At 47.9% G+C, this 12,303-nt stretch overlaps 2 protein-coding genes across 4 annotated transcripts in view; both read left to right on the top strand.

The window, feature by feature from the left end:
* SEC14L2 (SEC14 like lipid binding 2) overlaps positions 1-7,039 on the top strand; it is a 38,362-nt gene extending 31,323 nt beyond the window's left edge. For both annotated transcript variants that reach the window (XM_083417844.1, XM_083417845.1), the window contains 4 exons: positions 890-996; positions 2,709-2,848; positions 3,744-3,913; positions 5,031-7,039. In XM_083417844.1, coding sequence (XP_083273970.1) covers positions 890-996; positions 2,709-2,848; positions 3,744-3,913; positions 5,031-5,179 — 566 coding nt within the window. In that variant the 3' untranslated portion in view covers positions 5,180-7,039. The remainder of the gene's footprint in view (positions 1-889; positions 997-2,708; positions 2,849-3,743; positions 3,914-5,030) is intronic.
* CCDC157 (coiled-coil domain containing 157) overlaps positions 1-12,303 on the top strand; it is a 138,522-nt gene that overhangs the window by 81,295 nt on the left and 44,924 nt on the right. The window lies entirely within an intron of this gene.

The following is a 12,303-nucleotide window of genomic DNA, read 5'->3' on the forward strand; positions in this document are numbered from 1 at the left end:
ATGAGCTGGCTCAATGAATCATAAAATTGGAGAGTTGAATGGTACACCAAGGTTCATCTAGTCCAACCCCCTGCAATGCAGGAATGACAGCTGATGAATCCCTGGCAGACGGCCTTCCAGCCTCTATTTAAAAACCTCCACTGAGGGAAAGCCCACCACTTTCCGAGGTAGTCCATTCCACTGTTGAAAGGCTCTTACCACCAGAAAGTTCTTACTGATGCTGTTGGAATCTCCTTTCTTGTACAGTGCTACCTCTGGTTACGTACTTAATTCGTTCCGGAGGTCCTTTCTTAACCTGAAACTGTTCTTAACCTAAAGCACCACTTTAGCTAATGGGGCCTCCTGCTGCCGCCACGCGATTTCTGTTCTCATCCTGAAGCAAAGTTCTTAACCTGAGGTACTATTTCTGGGTTAGCGGAGTCTGTAACCTGAAGCGTATGTAACCCGAGGTACCACTGTAATTTAAATCCATCGCTTCTGGCCCTAACCTCTGGAGCAGCAGAAAACAAGCTTGCTCCATTTCCCACATGACAGCCCTTCAGATATTTGAAGAGTAGACGTCAGCTCTGGAGAATATTGACCTTTGCTGGTTAATCTCCAGCTTTTTCATAATCCCCTTAGACCAGGGGTCGGCAATCTAAGGCCCAGGACACTGGCCTGCTTCCTATTGGCTGCAGGAAGCTCCTGCGGCCAATGGGAAGCTGCGCACACCTCCTCCGCGCCGGAAGACCAGAAATAGCGTTTGCGCATGTGTCTGTGGAACCGTGAACCGGCCCAAGCCACAAAAACTTTGCCGACCCCTGCTTTAGACAAATTGCTTGCCGGTTGTATTGAGTCGGTTGGAAATCAATTTCTGTCCAATAAACGAACCCTCTCGCTTTTCTCCCAGCTAACTGGAAGGAGGTTTTGCAAAAGCACATCGACCCCTCACAGATCCCCACGGAATATGGGGGAACCCTCACAGACCCAGATGGAGACCCCAAATGCAAGACTATGGTATGGACACTCATCAAGTAGCACTCGGGGTATCACCTTAGCCCTTGGGCGGGGCGGGGCGGGGGTCTATTCCCAGCAGCTAGGGAAGTTTGGTGGCCTAAATTTCCCCAGCCACTCTGGGCAGCTTCCAACAGAATATCAAAATACAATAACCTATTAAACATTAAAAGCTCCCCTAAACAGGGCTGCCTTCAGATGTCTTCTAAAAGTCTGGTAGTTGTTGTTCTCTTTGACATCTGGTGGGAGGGCGTTCCACAGGGCAGGTGCCACCACCGAGAAGGCCCTCTGCCTGGTTCCCTGTAACCTTACTTCTTGCAATGAAGGAACCACCAGAAGGCCCTCGGCGCTGGACCTTAGTGTCCGGGCAGAACGATGGGGGTGGAGACGCTCCTTCAGGTATACTGGGCCGAGGCCGTTTAGGGCTTTAAAGGTCAGCACCAACACTTTGAAAAGTCCAGCAAAGACTGGAATCTGGATATAGAGGAACAAGACACAAGTTTGCAAGACAGGAAGCAGTTGGAAAGAGCTGGACCCAGACAGCCACGCAGAGGGGATGCTTACTTTGCCTCCTTCTGGTTTCCAAGGCTTGTGACCCACCTATAAATTCTCAAAAGCACGTTACTGCTTTGCACACACTTGCTAGAGAACTTGGTGTGAGCTGATTACAACCCAGTCAACATCTAAATAACAAGCAAATTATCTTTTGTTTATGGGAGTGCTTCTTTGACTGCTAGGTTAATTATCAATCCCTCAAGATTTTCTAGGCTGTACTAAGACAGACCACTAGAAAGGTAACAATTCAGAGCCAATTACGTAGGCTCCGAGTAGAATGGCTTTTATAGAATTAAGACTAGGGCCACGTTTACACCATTTGTTGAAAGCATCATGACACCACTTCCATGGCTCCCCCCAAGAATCCTGGGAGCTGTAGTTTGTTCAGGATACCGAGAGTATCCTGAGCATAGCTGTCAGCTTTTCCCCTTTCTTGCAAGGAATCCTATTCGGAATAAGGGAATTTCCCTTAAAAAAAGGGGAAACGTTGACAGCTATGATCCTGAGGAGACCCCTATTCCCCATCCAGAGCTACAATTCCCAGAGTGGCTTAACAATCAATCCCTCTTCCGGGGGGGGGGGGATGGTGGTGGGTGCCCATTTGGACCGATAGGGCGGAAGCCCAGGAGGTGAACAGTAGGTGGCACCAGAGACACTGGCAGGTGGAGCAAACTGATAGTAGATTTGTCCGCACCTTTCTCTTCCTTGCTGAGTTCTACCAGCGCAGCACTAAAGAAGAAGAAGCCAATATCCAGGACACCCACTTAAGGCATGCAGGTGGAGGCTGGCTGAGGTCAGGCTGAGGGGCAGTGCCCCATTTGCCCTAATGGAGCTGCCATCAAGAGATGTTGGGAGTTGTAGGGCACCTGCATGGGCTACTCCTGGAGCATAGGCCAGGTTTAGGGCTATGGCTGTCCGGACCCAAAAAGGCCTTAGGCTTTGTTCCAGGCCGCTGAGGCGGAAGCTTCTAGATGCAAGACATCACCACCTGCCAAGCAACCAGGCTTATATCGATATAGGGGGAAGCAGCTCTTTCAGTCTCTGAGCTCGATGCATCGGAATAGGGAGTGTAGAGGACAACAGCAGGGAAGGAGCGTTGAGCAGGTGTTGTCTCAGCAGCCGCAGCCTCAGTCTCCTCACCGATGTGGTCTTGTGCGCAGCTTAACCATGGTGGAGAAGTCCCCAAGAAATACTACGTACGGGACCAGCTGAAGCAGCAGTATGAGCATTCGGTGATGGTGAATCGGGGCTCCTCGCAGCAGCTGGAATACGAGATCCTCTTCCCGGGCTGTGTCCTGAGGTAAGCCGAGGCAGGAGCAAACCCTGGGCTGAAGGAAGTAGAATTCTGGAAGTGCACCTATTTTAATATTTTCCTGGCCCACCTTCCAAGGAGCTCAGGGTGATGTGCGGTTCTCTCATCCCATTTCACCCACAGGACAATGCTGCCAGGTAGGTTAGGTCCAGAGCGAGTGACTGTGGCCTAAGGTCACCTGGTGGGTTTTGTGGCTGGGTGGGGATGTGATCTCTGGCCTTCCAGGGCCTAATTGAACACTCTGGCCACTCCACCACCTGAACTACAACTCCCATCATCCCTGGCCATTGGCCATGCTGGCTGGGGCCGATGGGAGTTGGTGTTCAGCAGCTTTGGGCAAGGGGGTGGGTGGGCACACACACTCCAGTCCAGCAGTCTAATCTAGCCATCACCTCCCCAAACGAGAACTGACATTAAACAGGCTATTTCATCGTTAATCCCATTATTGTTCAGCGGTAAGCTTTTAATAAAAGATGCAAGGGACCTTTGCTGGACAATACAGTGGTACCTCGGGTTAAGTACTTAATTTGTTCTGGAGGTCCGTTCTTAACCTGAGGTACTGCTTTAGCTAATGGGGCCTCCTGCTGCTGCTGCTGCGCCGCCGGAGCACGATTTCTGTTCTCATCCTGAAGCAAAGTTCTTGACCTGAAGAACTATTTCTGGGTTAGCGGAGTCTGTAACCTGAAGCGTATGTAACATGAGGTACCACTGTACACACTCTGCACAAACATCACAGGAGGACTTTAGACATGGGGATGGGGGCATTGCCAGGCAAAGTGGGGCACAGACTGTACCACTTCAGAATGAGGAGGAATGAATGCTTCTCATAATTTGTAACCGTCCTTCACTTCTCCCCTCTCCCCTCTGATATCCCTGCTTATAGGTGGCAGTTCATGTCGGATGGGGCCGATATAGGATTTGGCGTCTACCTGAAGACCAAAGTTGGGGCGCGCCAGCACGCCAGCGAAATGGAGGAAGTGCACCCCAACCAGCGTTACAACGCCCACATGGTGCCTGAAGACGGCTCGCTCACCTGTGCGGATCCAGGGATCTGTAAGTGGTACCCAGATCTCTCACTTTCCAGCTCCTCCCCCCCCCCCCCGGTCTTCCCTGAATGGACTTGAGTTCATCTGGAGGGATGTACTTTATTTTGCATAGAATTTCATGGGGAATTGCGACCTGCCCCCCGCAGGTATCATGCGCTGTAATAACGCTCTTATGCAATATAGCCCCCCAGTGTACCATTTCTGCACAGCATGTACTTACATAGAATTGTAGAGTTAGAAGGGACCTCGTGGGTCATCTAGTCCAACCCCCTGCAATGCAGGAATCAGATAATATTATACATATTACAGTGGTACCTTGGTTTTCAAACTTAATCTGTTCTGGGAGTCCGTTCGACTCCTGAAATCGTTCGAAAACCAAGGCGCGGCTTCCGATTGGCTGCAGGAGCTTCCTGCAGCCAATCGGAAGCTGCGGAAGCCATATGGGACGTTTGGCTTCTGAAAAACGTTCGCAAACTGGAACACTCACTTCCAGGTTTGTGGCCTTTGGGAGCCGATTTGTTCTGGAGCCAAGCCGTTTTTATTTATTTTTATATATATTGTTGTTGGAAACCATGGAGTCCCCTCAGGCCCTCCAGCCCTCAGGCCCTGCTTGTGGGTTTCTCATAGGCACCTGCTTGGCCACTGTGATAACAGGATGCTGGCCTAAATGGGCCTTTGGCCTGATCTGGGAGGTTCTTCTGACGTCCTTAAGGCCTGGAAGCCTGTAGTCCTCTCTTTACCAGCTGCCCAAGGCAGCAGCCTCACTCTGCCTAATAGTACAGCTGGCTGCGCTCCCTGCGAAGAGGCAGAGTTTGGCTGTTCAAAAGGCTTCCTTCCTCCAGCTAGGGTGGAGCTCAGTACAGTCGTACCTTGGAAGTCGAACGGAATCCATTCTGGAAGCTTCTGATTGGCTGCAGGAAGTTCCTGCAGCCGTCGGACATTCCAAAGAACATTTGCAAACTGGAACAGTCACTTCTGGGTTTGCGGCGTTCGGAGCCAAAACATCCGGGTACCAAGGCACAACTGTACCTGCTCGGTGGCACTCTGGGCTCCCGGGAGTTTCGGAAAGGGGCGGTGGCAGCCCTGACATGACACTTTGCTGTCCTTTTTCTCTGCCCACGCAGACGTCCTGCGGTTTGACAACACATACAGCTACATCCATGCCAAGAAAATCAGTTACTCGGTCGAAGTGCTACTTCCGGACAAGAAAGTGGAAGCAGACTTCCAGAAGGTGGAGGAGCAGACAAAAGAGCTGAAGATTAACCACGCCTGATGGAGCTTTCTCTCCCCTCCACCCGCAACCCGCCCCCCCCCACATCCTAAAAACGCTTCTTCCCCTTGGGAGGGGTGGGTTTATGGGGCAGAGGAGTGGAAGGAACATTCCCAAGGATGGTGGGGGAATTTAATTTGGGGCGGTTGGGGTGGATTATTTTTGCAGTTGGACACGGAAACCTACTGGTCTCTTCCAGTCCCTACTGTGGGACGTTGCCCACCAGCAGGTTTTTTTAGGATAGTGGGGATTAATTTGGCAACGCTAATGGGCAGAGGAGAGCTGCCTTCTGTCTCTCAAGCTCTGTAGCCCTGCCTCTGTGTTTACATGGCGCCTGAGACCTGGCGGGCCTTCCTTCCCACGTGGGGCTGCATTTCCTCAAGGCTAATTGGTCACAGGCCACTGACCAGTAGTGGGCAGGGCTACCCCCTTTCTCCCCCCCCCCCCACTGCTTCTTTCTCTTCCTCTCCCCCCCCCAACCCACCAGGCTGCTGGGATCACAATGGATTGCTCATGCCAGAGGTCTGAACTGGTTGCATGCAGGTGGCTTCTGAAATTACGCTGAGGGCCGCCTGTGGCCCTCGGAGCACAATTTCCTCACCCCTGCAGTAGGCATAGGGTTGAAAGAGCAGGAGGGAGTTTCAGGACACCTTGCCGGACTGGACTGAGTACTCTCCAGATGCTTTGGACTACAACTCCCATCAGCCCTGACCCAACACGTCCACATTTCTCTACAACAGGATTTCCCAAACTTGGGTCTCCAGCTGGTTTTTTTGGACTACAACTCCCATCAGCCCTAGCCAGCTGGACCCAGCGGTCAGGGATGATGGGAACTGTAGTCCACAAAAAGACCCTGCTCTGGTGTGTCCTTTACCAAAATAACAAATCCCTTTCTGGCTGTTTTAGAGTGAACCTGGGGCCCTCCAGATGTCGCTGGACTACAACTCCCATCATTCCTGACCATCGGCCATGCTCCCAGATGAGACTGGTGGGTGTTGGGAATCCAACGGCATCTGCAGGGCCGCAGGTTAGCCACGCCTGCTCTGTGGATGTGTTTAAGCCTCCCTCCGCTTCCTCAAAAAGCCACCTCCCCTTACTGCCCATCACTGCCCTCTGCAGTGAATTCCACAAGCGCACAGAGCACGGGGCAAAGTCCTTCCTTTCAAGACCAGGCCTGCGTAGCCCAGGACTCATCCGTCGGAAGCAGCTGCCATCAGCCGTGTACTGGAAGGCGCTGCTTTTCCGCCCTCGTCGTTCTGGCTGTTCCCAAGAACAGCAAACCCTGGGAAGGTTTCAGCAAAAAAATGTATTGGGGGGGGCAAGATGGGGTGGCTCTCTCCACGCAATGCATGCTTCTATTAATGGATTGCCTTAAATCCACCTGCCTCGTTTACGCTCCATGCACCTGCAACAGGTGTGCCAGACCTGCCTGCATGGCACTGGTTCTGAATGTCTGAAAATCCTGCACATTTTTTTAAAAAGCAGTTTACAGGGTAGGTTCTCACCTCAGTTAGTTTTTGTTGGGGTGGTTGTGGGATCTTTACTCAGCAAGGGGGTTTCAAGTTGTACCTGCGACACATTTTCAGAGAGGGAGTGAAAAGCTTAGGAAGAGGCCACTTCTTCCCTGCCTATCTCTTTGCTTATGAACTTCTCTGTCGAAATTCTTGAGTGCGTGGAAAACCGGAGGCCCAAGGAAATAAACTTTTCCCGATGGACACGTTCACTGTGGGCTCGCAGCTAAGCCCAAGTCTCAGCCAGAGTGTCCAGAAACATAGCACTTTTGTTTTTCTCCCTCCTGCACCTCAATTTTAGTTTTTCAGTTACCTTGAAGATGAGAAATGTTAATAAACATCTGAGTTGGTATGCATGGCTACGTCTGTTCATGGTAGGGTTTTTCGGGAAGGGGGGAGGGAATAAAAACAGGACCTTGCAGAAAAGATTAAGAATGAGACAATCTCTGTTCCGCAAGCTTACCATGCGCAAGTTGCATCACGAAAGGAAAGGGGGATGAGGAGGGATGAGAAAAAGAAGCAAACTCAAACATATGTTCAGCACTTGAGTCATTTGTTACAGTTGGGGTTGTGGGGTATAATAATAATAATAATAATAATAATAATAATATACTGTCCTATACTCGGAGGTCTCAGGGCAGTTCACAGAACAAAATCAAAATATAAAACCACAAAATATATCATCAATAGTGTAGAACTTCCTGAGGAATCATTCCCTATGTTGACTTATTTCTCTCGCCTAAGGAAGTTAATAGTCGCAAACCCTAAAAACAATGAAATCAAAATGATAAAATGAAACATGAAGCTAAAATATAAACTGATAGAGAGGCACTGTGAATTTTCTGCTCTAGGCCTTCCCTTAACTGGTGCCAGTGTGGTGTAGTGGTTAAGAGCAGTGGACTCGTAATCTGGGGAACCGGGTTCGATTACCCGCTCCTCCACATGCAGCTGCTGGGTGACCTTGGGCTAGTCACACTTCTTTGAAGTCTCTCAGCCCCACTCACCTCACAGAGTGTTTGTTGTGGGGGAGGAAGGGAAAGGAGATGGTTAGCCGCTTTGAGACTCCTTCAGGTAGTGATAAAGCGGGATATCAAATCCAAACTCTTCTTTAGTTGTTCCTGGACCACAACTCCCATGACCCCTAACTCTTAGCCCCATTGGCTGCTAGGGCTGATGGGAGATGGAGTCCAACATATGAAGGGCTACAAGGAAGGACTACAAAACTTCAGGCAATGGGGAAAGGTGTCTTTGTGGTTTTTAAGTGCTCTTACATTGGGGGGAGGTGAGCATGACAGGGCTCCTCTGAATCAATTGCAATGTGCTCAGTTACTATTTGTGGCATGTATTTCTGAAAAAGAAAACACGAGAGTGGAATATTCAAAAGTGTACTCCCCTAAATGTAGCATAAAGTGGTACAGTCCAGAAAAACCGCTACCCGGTTTATTTAAATAATTTTTATCCCACTCGTCAGCTGGAAGGGGGAAAGTCTCCCATCATGGCTTACAGATCATTGAAAAAAGGCACTTCTTACTTTCTGTCTTGCAATCTTAAACAAACAAACATATATACATGGAACAAAAGAAAAAATAAGCGGGGAGGGAAGAAAAAAAAATGCAAGCTCAGGTATGAGTTATTGGTTACAAGTTCTGATGACCATTCTGCAATCTCATTTCCATGTCCTTGTTTAGGAGGAGAGAGAGGTGTACAGTGGTACCTCAGGTTAAGTATTCAATTCGTTCCGTAGGTCAGTTCTTAACCTGAAACTGTTCTTAACCTGAAGCACCACTTTAGCTAATGGGGCCTCCTGCTGTTGCCGCGCCACCGGAGCCCGATTTCTGTTCTTATCCTGAAGCAAAGTTCTTAACCTGAAGCACTATTTCTGGGTTAGCAGAGCCTGTAACCTGAAGTGTATGTAACCTGAAGCGTGTGTAACCAGAGGTACCACTGTATACAATAAATCCAGTTGAGTTGGGTGGCCGAAGTTGGGGTTAAGGATGGGGTTAAGGAGAGACTAAAGACCTCTGTTCTAAGCGAATGGAATGGCCTCAATGCGACTGCTTGGCCTCCCAGATGGGAAGCTGAGCAGACACTACTAAAAATCTGTTGTTTAAATTGGCTGACATTAACACTGGACTCAGAAATACTAGCCAGATAGAAACATAGCAGATCCACAGGGTGCAGAAACCGGTTGAGCAGGTTCACAGTTTGCCAACCAGACAATGCATTTTCCATCTGCGTTTTCGCTACCCAGCTACTTCCCTGTCACTACCAATATATTTATAACTGGGAGTCAGATTTAGGGATCCCTGTATCCTTAGCACTTATATCTGCCCCCCCCCAAATGCCATAACACATAAAACCAGGAAGCTCTAACTCATACATTATGGGGAACAGTGCCCCCATGTGTAGGGGAGGAGGGAGAAATGCAATTCAGTTCATGTTTTAAAGGTGTATCTTCCAAATCTGCATTTTCCAGAATGGAAACACAGCCATTCTTTGAAATTTGCACTTCTCTGGATTTTGTAGTGTAAGTCTTCAGTCAAGTAACTTGTGCAAAATACATATATATGGGTACAGAGTGTGCAAAATGTATCTCTTAGTGAAAATGCCATACAAATATGAAGGGGAGTGGATTTACAAAATTGTGTATATTAGGTAAAATTGCATATGAACAGGTGTATATAAAGTGGTAAAAGGCTCTAAAAGGCTGAGGAATTCTCATGAGGGCTGAAAATAAAAATGCCAAATGGATGTGGAAATATGGAGAACTCAGCTTAAGAAAATGAGGCAATAAGAGGAAGCAAAATAGATAATCGTCCCTAGTAATGAGCTTCCAGGAACTAGTGAGAGGCGTATTTGCTAATTACACAACAGGCAATTCAAAAACAAAACAAAAGCCTATTGGGACTTATCATCCTCAGAATCTGCACACACACAGAGACACACACACAGACACACACACACACACACACGTGTGTTTGTGGGTGTGTTGCACAAAGATCTGATAACATTTCTCTTAGCAGCTGCTAATGATTCCTAGAGGTTAGAAACAACCTCTAGGTTCTCATTACAAGTCTAGAACATGAGATGTGGGAACAGTCTTGGCCAGCTTAAGGAAACATCGACCACTCTCCCACCCAATGTTTTGTACTGGTTGTAGCTGATGGAAGCTGTAGTTCAAAATACCTGATGGGCTGTCAAAGGCTGGTTTGGAGCATTGCTCTAGCTGAGAAGTTGACGCTCAGATGATGACACAGCATGGCAAATTTTATAGAAAATGTGCTTTTCCCAAATATGTGCTCCTCTTTCCGAAAAGGCAGAAGTACTACTCTGTATTGAAGATGGATTGTTTTTCCACTTTCTCCCTTATATACATAAAAATGTAAGTGGTCATCACACTCGACAGTTCACAGCATGAGGAATGGCAGGCTGCCCCAGTGTGGTTTAACAGAGGGAGGGAGGCTCTCTATGCAGCAGCTTAGCAAGTGCCCCCCCCCTTTCAAAGGTTGTGGGTTTGGGGCAAAGGGGTGTTTGTTGGCAGTCACAGCAAGCTGGAGAAGCAGACCCTAATTGTATTTCCTCTTTGACTTGGTCTACCCACCATTTAGAAAATGTGTGAAGTTTCTGACGTCCAAAGATCTGTTTTGCTTTGTGCTTACTATTCCTGAACAAAATATTTACAAATAAAACTCATTTGTTAAAAATATAAATGCATGCATGTGCTCTTTACTATTAATTTTGTGCATCTAACTGGCTTCAGGGCTTGGAGGTAGTGATTCCTGTTTCAAATTAAGCCGGAGAGAGCAATCATGCACCTTCACTTTTACAGCCAAGAAGACAATGAATTGGATTTCAAGCAAACCAAGCTCTGACAAACCACATGACGAAAACAAAGTACTGTACCTTTCAATGGGAGAGATCATATTATCTCTACAGTTCAGTGGCAGGCTGCATGCAATCCTGTTCCTTGCAATTCCAGTTTTAAAGGGATCTTGCATAGGAAGTGGTGGAAATACCTCTTTAAAAATACTGTAAATGAAAATCCGTTTCTGATTTACTTCTTGAACTGTGCATGCAAACAGATTTTTGTATCTTCATATCTGGTTGTCACTCAACATAAAGTGCCCACCAGCCTGTGCTTTCATAGGCGGACCTAAATGGGACGGGAGGCATTTCCGGCTGGTGTGTTAGCCATCTTTGTTAAGGGCGGAAGAGTGATTTAGGGATCATGCGCCAATTCCTGTCTTTGTCTACAATTAGCCTAAACCTGGAGTTCCGCTTTTTCATTAAGAAAAACGAGAGAGACACTTGTGATACCTTGAAGGCCACGCCTCTGTTGTGGGACATGCTTTTGTGGGAATCAGGGGCAACTGGTCAAGAAGGTTTTGCTCCTGGCATAACACACAAGTTATGATCTCCTTAAGTACATTTAATACCCCAAAATTACAAACACGTCTGATATCTTTTTATGAGCTAGGATCTCTTGAGGATAGCATATTTCTGAGTGGACAGAGACAGCCTTTTTCTAGAATGCTGTCCCAGCTATGGAAATCTGCTAAGTGGCAGCTGAGTTTATAATCTGTTTTGGTGCTAGAAGAAAACATTTTTATTTTCTGACGTCTGTTAGATTTTGATTCCTGATTTGGGGGTTTATGTGGTCAGTCTGTTGCATGGGTTGTTTTTTATTTTTTAAAAAAACTCATTAAAATTAGTTTGCTCATTGTTTTGGAAACCATCCTGAGAGTTTTTAACTGAAATGAAAGGGCGGAGGATGTCAAACGTGAACATGAATAAGAAATTAGGACTCGGCCCTACCGTTAGGCAGCGACTTCTGGGGAGCAGAGAGAGCAGATAGAGTCTGCCTGCCCGGGAGCCCCTCAACTCGTTTCCTGCCCTAAAGTGAACTGGAGAATTTGGCAGCTCGGATTTCAAACACAGCTGCCTCGGCCTAAATCTAATCCCCATTTAATCCCCTGCTAGATAGTGTTAACAAGTGCGCCATCTCGTGGTCTGAACGGACTCGTCTCCATCACGAGATTCAGATTTGAGCCATCAGCGCCCTTTTCCGGGTTTCATTTCTGTTCAAGCTGCGAACACACCGTGTCCCGAAAGCACATTACTGTATTTCTCCCCCAAAATAATCTTGAGGACTGTAGTTTTTTTAAGGGTGTTGGGAATTATAGCTCTGCGGATAGTCAAAGCTGCAGCTTCCTGGTTTAATTGTTATTTATTGCATTTATACGTCCCAAGGAAACTCAAGGTTGTTCTATGGCTGGATCCTGCTCCATATTATCCTCACAAGGTAAGCTAGGCTAAGAGATGGTGACTGGGACCCAAGGCGAGTAAGCAGTGAGCAGCACAGAGCCAAGTGGGAATTTGAACCCTGGTCCCTCACAGCTCATAGTATGACACTCTTAATTTATTCTTTGCCTGTAGCCTGCACCCCACCAGACGTTGACCTCCCAGTATACACCAGCCCTGGCTAGTGTGACCGCAGAGAACCTGGAAGACCCACATCCAGACATTAACCCCTCTGGGTGACCTTGGGACAGTCAACTGTCTCTCAATCTAACCTACCTCACGGGGTTGTTGTGAGGATAAAGTGGAGAGGGAGGG

Source organism: Podarcis tiliguerta, assembly GCF_965153285.1.
Source record: "Podarcis tiliguerta genome assembly, chromosome: 16".
In the NCBI taxonomy this organism is placed as follows: Eukaryota; Metazoa; Chordata; class Lepidosauria; order Squamata; family Lacertidae; genus Podarcis; species Podarcis tiliguerta.